This window comes from Lycorma delicatula, chromosome 4 (assembly GCF_047948215.1).
Source record: "Lycorma delicatula isolate Av1 chromosome 4, ASM4794821v1, whole genome shotgun sequence".
Lineage (NCBI taxonomy): Eukaryota > Metazoa > Arthropoda > Insecta > Hemiptera > Fulgoridae > Lycorma > Lycorma delicatula.
The window spans coordinates 88,107,243-88,120,344 of record NC_134458.1 but is presented as its reverse complement, the minus strand read 5'-3'; the positions used below and the strand labels follow the sequence as shown (position 1 = coordinate 88,120,344).

The 13,102-nt window shown below is 28.8% G+C and overlaps 1 protein-coding gene across 16 annotated transcripts in view; it reads left to right on the top strand.

The window, feature by feature from the left end:
- GlcAT-P (Glucuronyltransferase P) overlaps window positions 1-13,102 on the top strand; it is a 764,160-nt gene that overhangs the window by 728,009 nt on the left and 23,049 nt on the right. For all 16 annotated transcript variants that reach the window (XM_075363549.1, XM_075363541.1, XM_075363537.1 and 13 more), the window contains 3 exons: window positions 3,825-4,067; window positions 7,347-7,641; window positions 9,942-10,099. In XM_075363549.1, coding sequence (XP_075219664.1) covers window positions 3,843-4,067; window positions 7,347-7,641; window positions 9,942-10,099 — 678 coding nt within the window. In that variant the 5' untranslated portion in view covers window positions 3,825-3,842. The remainder of the gene's footprint in view (window positions 1-3,824; window positions 4,068-7,346; window positions 7,642-9,941; window positions 10,100-13,102) is intronic.

Sequence of the window (13,102 nt, the reverse complement as noted above, 5' to 3'; positions counted from 1 at the left end):
ATCAGACTCTGAGCTCTCTTCATCTAATGTCATATGTTCTGGAGGCTTTGGTATGGGCAGTTCTTCTCAGTGTGGAACTGGTCTCATTGCAGATTGCAAGTTACGGTACACCACTGTATGTTTTGATTTTGACGTAATCCCTTTAATGTTTGTTAAGCAGAAATAACAGTCAGAAGAGTGATCTTTGGGTTCCCTCCAAATCCTAGGGATAGCAAATGGCATGTGGCAGGTGCCAATTTTCCATGCAGTGAGAAGCCTAGAACACGATAAACAACAAATATGTGAGGGCCCAGACCCTTGTTTGATCCCCGACTTTACATCCAAAATAAAGTTCGCAACACTTTTTTACTAATGGAGTAAGATTTCGCCTTTGAGACTTGAGCGTCACTTCACCACATACATAACAAAACTTGTTAGGATGATTTAAACAAATGCATTTTGTAACTAACGACTAATTAAAAGAAATAAAGTTGTAAATATAATACACAACAATTCAGACACACAAAGCAATCACACTGCTTACTGGATCACTACTATCTCACAACTGGCATCATTCTGATGAATGTGTGCTACACTAGATCACATTTGTACATGTCTATACACATCTGAACCTGCACAACAGTAGCAACCCTACCCTTTGAGTTAGTTCATTTGGTTCTATCATATTTACAATGCTCTACGAGCTTTTAGTTGACAATGGACAAATGGATGAAAAAATTAAAATAATAAAAAACTGTGGGTGATGGAGAAATTCCGAATACATATTTGAAAACAGGATGAAAAACTGCATTAAATACACCTATTGGTACTCATGAGACAAAATTCATGTTGACCAGTGTAATTAAATTATTACTGAATTTTTATATTATATACTTATAAATGCGTGTGTATATATATATATATATATATATATATCAGTTAATTTTTTGTTGTGAATTCTTGGCCAGTTTTGTGTACTTCTCTGTTTCTTTCTGTTCTGTGATATCTTTCAATAGATGGAATGTCTGTAGATATGCAGAAAATTGAAACCACAAAAATAAACATTTTATAGGCATTAAAAAGGATTTTATTTGAGAGTAACAAAGAACATGAGAAATAAGCGGTGATTGAAGTATTGGTGGTGCAACTAATCTTGATGCTTGGCACCACGGCAGTAACAGCCGAATTCAAATCATTCTACTATCCTTTTAGCATAACATCTGCTTCATTACCTAACAGTGAATGAGTCTTCATAAGATATATTGTGCTGTTAGTACTGGATCGCAGAACACAAATTTTTTGAAATTTTAATCACCTCAATGTGTAGCTAATATTTTGAACATTACTATATAATATTTATAGTAAACTTAAAAATGTAATTATGTTAAAAATCAATTTTTAAATTTAGTATATATATATATATATATATATGTGTCAAATTTAATTACAAACAATTAGCAAAACATTAGCAAACAGTACAGCTATATTGTTTCTTGACAAGAAAGGTGACTCATTTCCTGAGTTATGATACTTGGCTTGTCCGTGTTTATTTTTACAATAAATAAAATCATGAGAGATTATAAACTATGTTTATATATGTCAGAGAATTATAATGTTAGTTAATTTATCGTTTAGTGTTTGTCTGCTGATGTAATTATAATGCTTGTTGAGAATAGGCCAACATTTTTATAATGTTTAAAAATATACCATAACATTTATTTTTATGGCAAAATACTTAGTTTTATATTAAGTATAAACAGCAGCAAAATATTTATTTGTATTCAATTATACCATCCAGTAACATAAAATAATAAGTTGTATTTCCAAGAAAGCAATTTGCTTCTGTATGTGAAAACTAAACTGAATGTTTTCAGTTTGGGTAATAGGCACTGTACTAGCCATCATAGTTCGAACTTCAAAATTCATTGCAGCAGCTATAAACTACTGAAGATATTACATAGGAAATATGGAAGCAGCACGAACGGGAAGAATGAATATATCAATAAAGGCATTTAATTACCAATCTTTTATAAGAAGTCAAGAAAGACTAAAAAAGATGAAGAAACTGAAGCAGACATTTAATAAAACAAAGGAGGAGGTATTCAAATCTTTTTTATCCCTTAGCTTTTCGATAAAAAAAAAACAAATTAGCCTCAGATGCTTCAGTATATGACTCATGAACTTAATTTTCTTATAATATTTTATTACAATATTCTTTTTTGTGACATTCATCTTAAAACCTTGTTTAGACAAAACATTAAGTTGTTTGAAGAAATAAAAAAATTTCATTTTAAATCTTGATTGAAAGAACTATTTTACAATTCCTAATTCTGAATGAAACTGCTCTATTATTATATGCTAAGTGTTATTTTCTGTATTTTTAGAAGGGTTTAGAAAGCCTTTACCTAATATCCATTATGCTTATCGTGCAGCCATTGGTGAGGAAACAGAAATCCTTGAGTTGGACTAAAAGCAGTATCCCTACCAGAAAACAATAAAAATGACTCTACAGCTCTACAGGACATTCTTAACATGAAGGACCTAGTATAGTTAGATATCTACCCACAGATTTGATGGTAGGGGATAAGAGATTAAGAATGATAAGGAAAAGGAATAACATAGAATAATCCCTCCTTGGAGAAAAATGCAGAACACGATAAATGATTCCATCATCCTGAGGAAAATTAAAGCAAGGACACTTCCTAGTAGAAGATGCCATCCTGCTCACAAACCTTGGGAAATCTGGAAATTTTTAGTCAGATTAGAGCAGCATATTACTGATCAACAATTTTGTTGACAACAAATTTTTGTCAACATTTTTTTTACCAAAAAGCAATTTCTTTTCCTCCAGGAACTAAAGAGCCAGCTGATAACAGGAACAGTATTTTAAAGAAACAACTTGCCTATCCCCTTCAAGCCTATTGTTTGAAAATAACACGAAGAAGATCCTGCTAAATTATAAACTGTTCAGCCAAACTCCACCCTGAAGAGATAATTTATGTTATTTATTCTTGGTATTGGCGTTTTTCTGGATACAGAAAACATTTCAAAAAAAACTTCAGAAAAAAACACTTATTTTAATCAATGTCATGTATGTATTGCGTATAGTAATCAATAAGTATTTTTTTCATTCAATGAAGTTTAAGGAATTCCTACGTTGTGAAAAACTACAGTTTTTTCAAGGATATGACTTTGCCAGTGAAAATTAATCAAGTTCAATATACAGAAAAAAAAATTTATAATAACTTTTTAATCCAAAAAAATTAAAAACTTTTATCTCAAAAAGTTGTTGCTTTTGAGAATCATCCTAATCTTTTGTCACTGTAACAAATGTAAATTATTTGAAATATAGGTGACACTAGTCAGAGTAATTCTTTGTAAGAGTAATGATGAATATTATACAGCTAGTTTCTGTAGTGAACTGAGGGAACATGTCTTGTAGTACTGAATATCACCTGCATTTCAGAAGGCTTATGCTTATATCACAAACAGTATATTCATTTATATCAGAACAGTACATTCAGATCAGTGAAGATGTAATTGGAAACCACTTCATTAATCTTTCTCTAATAAGTCTAGAATGGGAAGATTGTTGTTCCAGAAATACCAATTTTGGGAACAATTAGGTTATTATGACAACCAAAATACATAAATTAACAACTAATTACTTTCAAATAAATCAAATGGGTCAATGTGTATGTTTATAGTAAAAGTTACAATCATTCATATTTTTAGTCTTTTTTATAACAAACCTTTTGTTCATTTTCTTGATGTACAAAATAACATTGATACAGATCAATATTAGGTTTGTAATCAATCACCTGTCAAACAATTCAATTTTCCAGAGACATTTAGATGCATCAATGAATGCACCGAAGATACCAATGTCAAGAAAGATGTGGCTGGTTATGGTTATAGGAGCATGTCTTGTTGTAGCACAATATCAGATAGCAAGTTCCTGGTTAGTTACAACACCATCATCTATTACATTTGAACATCAACCGCAGAGCTTATCATCATCCAGTATGCATGCCCTTGTAAGCAGACTTCAGTTGGACAGCTCTATTGTCACCACTGTTGGAGAAAAGGTAATTTTGTAACAAAGCTAATTTTATTTGTGATAAAGTATTAGGCTAATTTTTTTTAATATTCATTAGCCACCTGGACACTATATAACTTCACTTTTTGATTTTATTTTTTTTTACATCGCCATCTTCCTTCCTATTAATATAGATAAGACACTTTCAATTAACGGTTCTACCATTAAAAATATTTTACTTACTTCTTAATTACATAAATGGATACCATAATTTTTAAAATTATTCTGTTTTTTTTTAATGTTTTTAAATACTGTATTTTTTAAGGAAAAGAAAAAACAAATACATTTTTCCTATTCTTTCTCACAGTTAAAAAATAAATATTTTATAAAGATTGATTTGTAATTATACATTATATAGATCAGTCAGAAGGCCAGGAATGAATTTTAGCAATATTTTTAAGAGGTAAAATTCTGATAAAATGAAATTTTAAACAACTTTTATAGCAAAGATAGTTTGAAATTTTTTTGAAAGGTACATCTTCCTCTGGCAAAACCAGCAGTTCTTGTAATTTGCTATTTGGAGAGTTTTTTAGCACAAAATTTCTAGAGGTAAGCAGTTAATAAGAGTTATAATTAACTCTTATTAGCAGTTAATAAGAGTAGATCAAATTTTTAACTTTTTAATTTTGAGCAGACTCCTTCTCTTTTGTAATAAGTAGAAAAAGACAATAAAAAGGGGAATACTGGGCGATTAAGGTATAAATAAAATAAAAAATAGCAAAGATGGACCATGGTATTGAAGAAAATGTTTTAATGCTCACTGTTTCCAACAGAATAACACAAAAAAATATCCTGGACAAGGCAGTTCATCAGACCCCTGTCATCAGAGACAGTCCTCTTCACTTTCCTTTCCTTATCCTTTATTCCTTCTTCCATTGATGAGTGATCTGATGATTGGGTCATCTCCCACCATGATAACTGCGATAACATGCTGCCACCTCATATTAGCCAAAGGCTGCCATCTCTTTATTAGAACTCAGTGGAGAAGAAGAAATTGAGAGCACTGGAACTTGTAGAACTGTAAAAGGACTTTGTTTCCTGTTCAGGAGTTGTACATTATACCAAACTACCAGCTGAAATGCTTATTATATAAACTTAGGGTTCCTGTTTCTCTTAACCCTAGAATGGTACGTATACGCCTATTAGACGTAGTTCAGTAGTTGAACAGCCGCCATTTTGTTTTGGAGGAGAATAATACCCCTGCCTTCTAGATATACTACACCTGACTCTCCATTGGAGGATTAGTGTACTTCAAACCTCAGAAGTGTTCACATCAAGGTCAGTGCATTTTTTCTAACAAATCCTACCACGCCTCTCAGGCGTGTTGGTACTATTCTTGATGTATTTTTTTTTTGCTAAATATAGCAAGCTATAATGCTTACATTATTTATTTGCACAATTTTTTTATGAAAAATAATGGTGACAAGAAGCCTTTGTCAAGATTTCACTTCCTCATGAAATTGGCCGATCAACTGTCAATTCCGTGGATGATGGAGAGACTGAAACAGTCACACATGCCTCACAACCTACCAAGCATCATAAAAGATTGTCTCGGTGTGACGGATGCACCTGTTGAAATACAAGCGGCATCAAAATCTGAAAAAAGGCAGTATTGTACGTACTGTTCTTATAAGAAGAAAAGAATGAGTAAAATGACCTGCTGCAACTGCAGAAAGCCAGTGTGTGGCGAACATTGTTTCAACATTTGCCAAGTTTGTAAAAAATAATAAATTTATGACCAATTTTTGTTTAAATCTCATTAAAGTGTTTTTTATATACCTCATCCTTTCATTTAAACATTTTTACCTGCTTGAAAAAATTCCTGGGAATCGAATTCAAATTTATTTTCTATAATGATGTTTTCTTACTTGCAGTTTTGTTTAATATTTTAATTCTAAGAGCAGTTTTTCATTCTATGATATGTAGTAAGTATGCAAATAGAAGAAGATTTAACATTTATTGACATTTACAGAATTTAAAATATTTATTATACCATTTTTTGGCACTTTTCAGGGCTGTACGTCTATAAGACGTATAGGTACCATTCACTATTGTTGTGTATAGGTACTATTCTAGGGTTAAATCTAGTCTAATGACATAAAAATATTAATGATTTTACAAAAATGTTGATAAAAATTTAAAACACAACACAGAAAATGCTAGTATTTTTACATTTTATTAAGATATTACACTCTAAACATAGATATGAAATTCAGTTGATTAAAAATAGCAGTATTACAAATATTAGTTAAATTTGAGTTAAACAATTCTCCCATAATTTTAAAGACTGGTAAAAATATTAAATAAATATCATACATAAAACAATTAATGGTTTCATGTTTATAGCACACTTCTGCTAAAAAGAAACTAAAAAACATAAATTAATAATAAATAAAAAAAAAATTATAAATACACAGACAATTACAGATCCTGAATTAATCCCATACTTTATTAATTTATATAGTCATTTTTGAAACTATTATTTTTTTGTTCAGGGTTATTTTTCTAAATTTACAATATTGTTAAAAAGTTACGTTAAAATTTTGTTTTTATGCAAAACAATATAACTCAATAACTTTTCACTTTGTGAAAATTGTTTTCAATTCATATTATTACAAATAAACAGTAAAAAAGTGATACGATATTGAATGAAGCAAATAAGAGGTTCATTGTAGGATATTGCAGTAGAATTTAGATTTTAAAAGTAGTAATAAAAGAAATATTAAGTATGCCTGGTAGTTGTGTTTGCCTTAACCAAATTATACTGTAACCATAAATACATAAAATGTTAAAGAAGACAGAAATTTTTTTCTGGAAAAATTGAATTTTAAATAAGATTCTAACCAAATTAGTATTAGCTAACCCAATAAATATTTGTATATCAAACTCTTTGAATAGATTTTAACATAAAAAAAGTAAACAGCTACATGGAAGCAGTAAGTTGAGCATTGAGAAAAAGATAAATATTTTAGAATGGTGACAAAAATAATTATTCCATCTGCCTAAGATTCTACAAATCCTTTTAAGTTTATAAAATCAGAACGAGACAGAATAAGTCATGCATGATTTACACCTAAGCTTTTACACTTATGTACTTCAAATAAATAATCTTGAAGTAACTTTATTGACCTAATAATCTAAAACAAATTTAAATTAGTTTTATTTTCTAATAAGTTAAAATAATTTTAACTTCAATGACTTCAATAGCTGTAATAGTAATTTTTCTAATGGTATATGCAATGATTATTATTTTTGTGTTATTTTTAAGGTTTTACGAGAAATAGCGATGCAGATGGGGCAACAAATGATGGAAATTTGTGATGCTACATCTGGTCCAAAAACATCTCCTACCCAAAAGAACGTCCTTCAGTTCCTGCCTCCCCTTTATGTTATTACTCCAACTTACCGCCGTCCAGAACAAATTCCAGAGTTAACTCGCCTTGCACAAACATTAATGCATGTACGCAATTTATACTGGCTAGTCATTGAAGATGCTCAAAACACAACAACTCAAGTAACAGAACTTTTACAAAGGACTGGAATTCGATTTGAGCATTTAGTTGGTAAGAATAATTTATTTATAAAATAGTTTTTTAAAAATTATAGATGAAATACATGTAAAAAAATCACTATGATTTGCAACATACCATCTCAAAAACAATTAACTACGGATGATTTAGAAAAACTAATTTGAAAAATTAAAAACAAAATCAAATCTTACCATTAAATTTTTTAATCTTATTTTTATACAATCCCCTGATTGCTGTACTGAGTATCGACTGTTTCAGAATTTAAGACGAATCTTAAACATATTATTTCCTAAACTACTAATTACTGGGGATCATAATGTCTTACCTCTCTTTGATGGCAGTTTTGAGATGGTTGGGAATTCATTCTACCACAGTACAGATCAGTTCAGGCAAATATTACATTCTACAAAAATTGCACTGCTCAAAGACCTGATACAGAAAATTAATTACTATATTAGTTCATAAAATACTAGAACTAGAAATAAATCACAAACATTATTATCATTATTACTATCATTGTCATTGCTATTGCCATTATCATTATGATTATTATTATTTAAACAGTCACATTAGTGGATTTTACTACTTTTAAACAAACCAATTTTATAAGTGAGTGTATAACTATACTGAACAAATTATCAACAGGACACATATTATCTACATAGTTATTAATTCTATGATTGATATGATAAAAGGCAGCATCAGATTTAGTTACTATTGTTCAAATGTAGTGTTTTAATTTGATTAAATCAGCTCTTTTATATTTAAGGTTTAGTTTCGCCAAGTATAAAACATTATGCCAGTCTCTGTAATTTAAAATAAATATACAAGGTTTAAGTTTTATTTTTTTATTAGAATGAAAAATACAATCAGCATATTTCATGATAGTAAAACATTATAGCATATATATAATTTATTAATTTCTATTAAAGTGTAAAGTGCAAACAATATCCATTTTTTTATTTTACTGGACATAGTTCAATTAACAAAATTGTTCGTGCTTTAAAGACATTTACAGATGAAACCTTGTTAGCTGCTCTATTACATAATTTTTTACACATCAGAGTCACACCATCCTTTTTGTTCCCTTCACCTTTGCACCTTATAAAAATTTTTCCTAACCTAGACCTTTTCAACAGGTAGAAGGGAAAAATTGTGTAGGCAGGCCACGTTTGGAGTATGTAAAACAAATTGTTGGGGATGTAGGATGTAGAGGGTATACTGAAATGAAACGACTAGCACTAGATAGGGAATCTTGGAGAGCTGCATCAAACCAGTCAAATGACTGAAGACAAAAAAAAAAGACCTTTTCAATGATTTATAATAAAATAAATTGGCGAGTTACTAGCAGTAGAGTGAAGAGAAACTCCACACATATATATCAGTAAAAATCCTCTCATAATTTTAATTACAGTAACTTTAAATATGTATAAATGAACATACTTATATGTACCATTTATATAAAAGAATGGTAAAATTCTACAACTTCTAGCAAAGTTATATCACATTAACTGTGAAATTTATTTAACTATAAATTCATACATTGTTAATAGTGTATCTTTATGATGTATTATGTTTAGGGCTATGATTTAATTAGTATTATATACTAATGTTTTCATAAGTTTAATTTATAAATTCATTTGAAATAAATTATAAAATTTAAGTCATAGCAGCTATTTTGTGTTGATGATTATTTTATTTCAGCTACTGCTCACTCTGGCTAATAATGCTGAAGAATTTCTTACATGTTATCCGGTCTAAAAGTGTACCCTACATAGATTATGGACGCATAGAGTTGTGGGCAACCTTATATAATTATCATGAGATTTTTTGCTTTATTTGTCAAATTGAAGGAAGAAAGTGATGGGTCACAAATAATAATGATCTTTCCAAAATAGTAGAAAAACAACACTTATGACTTATAATAGTTAAGTATATTAACTTTTATATATTGTTTTCTTTAATTGACAGTGGTTAAAAATTATGAGTGGTACTATGTTAACAAGTATCAAAACTCTGCTACTGATCTCATTTACACAACCATTTGATGGAGAAACCACCAAATTCAACATAAAATCATCTACCTGAAGCCTGTAATTTTAGCAGTGATACCATAGAAGCATGTTTCATAATCTAAACAGAAGATTTAAGTTTTTATCGTCATGTCATGTACATATAAAACAAATATATTACACTTTAAAATATAAGCAACTAGGTGCATCTGCAATTAAAATAGATTTTAAATATATTAAATTTGATATGAATAATTTAATGTTATGATGCTAAAATTTAACTGTTAATTCATTCATAACTATGTTGATATCATTTTTCAGCACCTATGCCAGAATCATTTAAAAACAAACGTGGATCAAAACCTAGAGGAGTATCCAATCGTAATAGAGGACTTCAGTGGCTTAGAGCAAATGCTACTGATGGAGTATTTTATTTCGCCGATGATGATAACACATATGACATCGCTCTCTTTAATGAGGTTAGGAATTAACTGGCTTAATCTACTAATTCATAGTAAATAAATATTATTTATAAATGTTTGTAAATGAAAATAACAAATATTTTTATTTTGAAAAGAAAACACAATTATTACATTGACTGGAAGATTCAACACAGTTATTTTTTAATCTTTTGAATGTTTACTGTATCATAAACACCTTAATATTAATGCTTAGCCAGTACAATGAAATTTACAATTTTTTCTTTAATTTTGGATCAGAAATAAGGTAATTCACATAATAATGTCTATGAAAGATTCACTGTGATCACTGTGTTAGTTGAAATAATGACTGATTGATCAAAGAGTGCTGATCTTTGATTATAATTATTAGTCAAAGATTTATTAAACTACATCTAGTCAAAAATTTATTAGGGATGGTCCATAGACTGTTGTTCTGTAACCATTTACATTGGTACACAATACAGCAGCAATTGGAAATACAGTGGAGCAGAGACCTGTAAGTATTAGTGATTCAAGGTGTATTATTACATAACTGACTAACTGTTTGTGAAAATAATACTGTCTTATTTATTTGAAAGGTATATTTTTTTTGATTTCTAAATTTTTTCTACTGCAGCAATATTTTCCTTTTTTTTATTTATAATATTACTCCTTATTTTATTCCTTTACATATTTCTTTTCTTTACTTTATTTGACAACAAACTATAGGAAATCCATTATGCTTGCGGCTTTTAGTTTTCATTTGAGAGAACTTGATATAATTTGTAATGGTTTTATCATATTTTATATTTCTTAGTGGGCAGTATCCCATGCAAAAGACTTTTCTATATAAACAAAGTTCAGTGGATTATATTTTCCAAGTTAATTTTAGAAATAAATACAAACAAACAAATGATTCAGTTTAATATTAAGGTTTCAGTTTTATATTGAGGGAATTAAAATGTTCAATTATAGTTAAAAACTATTTAAAGAACTGAAAATTACATACTTTAATAGAGCAATTTTCATTATTCTATGACATAATAGCTAACATTTTTCAAAAACATACTATGAAATGATTTGAAGAAATCCCATTACAATATGATAAATTTGACAATAAATGCAGAAAACTTAGAGTACATAAAAAGTGAAAAGTATGTAAAAAGTTAGTGTGCATTTAAAAAGTTCACAAAATTAATTATGAATTGAAACTTTTAATGATTTTTAAAATTATTAAAGCACTATTTATTGACAGCGCAGTCTTGTATGATTCATCACCTTAGTAAAAACAAGTAGGAAATGCTATTAAGCTTACTAAAAGTTTTTAAGTGTTAACCAGAATCTTTTAAGACATATATTAACCAAATTTTTCATGGTTATAGGGGTTTAAAATGATTAGATTTCACTACTAATGGAGTCAGTATATATAATGGGCTTTTTCCATAACAAAAAGGAATCTATTGATTTGTTTCTTTACACTATTTGTCTGAATCTTTCTTATGGCTGCAACGCATGTATAAAAAAAGCATCTAAAGGTAGAAGTGGCACTAACCAGAGTTGCTTTCTCAAGAATAATGATGTTCACTACACAGCCACAATAATGATGTACACAGCTGCTGCGCTGTAAACAAAGTGAGAGTGACACATTTAGAGCTCAATATCACACCTGCATTTCAAAAGACAGTATTCTGGTATTCAACAATATATTTAGCTGAGAGAAAGAAGATAACAGGAAATTATAGCTCTCTTCACTTTTCCATGTAAGGCTAACATGAAATGTTTGTTTTGACATTTTAGTGACTAACTAGTATCTTGTATTAGGTTGCAAACAACAGTTGTGGGTAGTGGTATTCAATACACACATTAGAAAAACAGAGTTTAAATAGATAGATGAAAAAAATGTATCATAATTTCTTTATGTATCAAGCATGAAAGTTATTCAGTTTTCACCAAAATAGCATTAAAAGCAAAAATTTAATCAATAACAGATGATTATAGTGCATGCTTCAGTTTATAAATCCAGTTTATGAATTCCAAATACTGGCAAGACTAAATGAATGGCAGTCATGGCTACATATTCATCCTCTATAGTTTATTAATTCTTAACTTAGCTCTGTACACCACATGGTCAATCAAAACTTTTTTCAAAGCTTTCTACTTTTAAACACATGACCAATGGGGTAAATGTTAAAATCAGTCAACCTATAACATTGCTTAAAAAAGTATAACGTATAAATTCAGTTCATAAATTAACTAATAAACTATGTCACTGAATAAATGTGATTTTTCTTTTATTTAATTAACGGAGCACCTGTCTATAAGTAACTCATGGTACATGTATCAAATTTGTATCACCAGTTATTAATTTAGTACAGTGCACTCAGTAAAATTACTTATTTATGTTAATTAGCTAACATTCAATTAAGTTCTTTGCAATCTTTATTACGGGTAATTAATATTTTCACAAGAACAATTCTGACTATCATGAATTCATAGGTTTGTAATAGTAAATAAATTTCATTCATGTGAACATTTGTTATTAAGATAATTTGATAAGCATGACTGTTTCACAATACAATAAAACGTAATAAGCAATTGAAATAAAAATTAATTATTATGAAGTAGATGTATAATGATCAAAACATACTGTCTTCAGCTATTTTTTTCTTCATTCATTGAGATTCAGTGTTCATTCAGTGAACACTGAAAAAACATTTTTATGGTTTATTATGGTTTCATATATCCTCATAAAAAATACAACAAATTTTTCTGGAGAAATTTAAAAAATGCTAATGAGATTTTTTGTTATAAAAAAAAATTATTAGTATTATTATCAGCTCCAAATGTGGCTTCATAAGAGAATTTTTTATATCAAACAAATTTTCAACTTTAACTTTATTATATATTATAGAATTAGTTATTTTTGTAGCAGGAAATTATTTTAAAAATTCAGAATAGAACAATATAACCATAAAAACAATATGTCCCTTTACAGAGAACTTTTCTGTCTGCTGCATTGTATTTTTTTATTTGAAAAGTTTG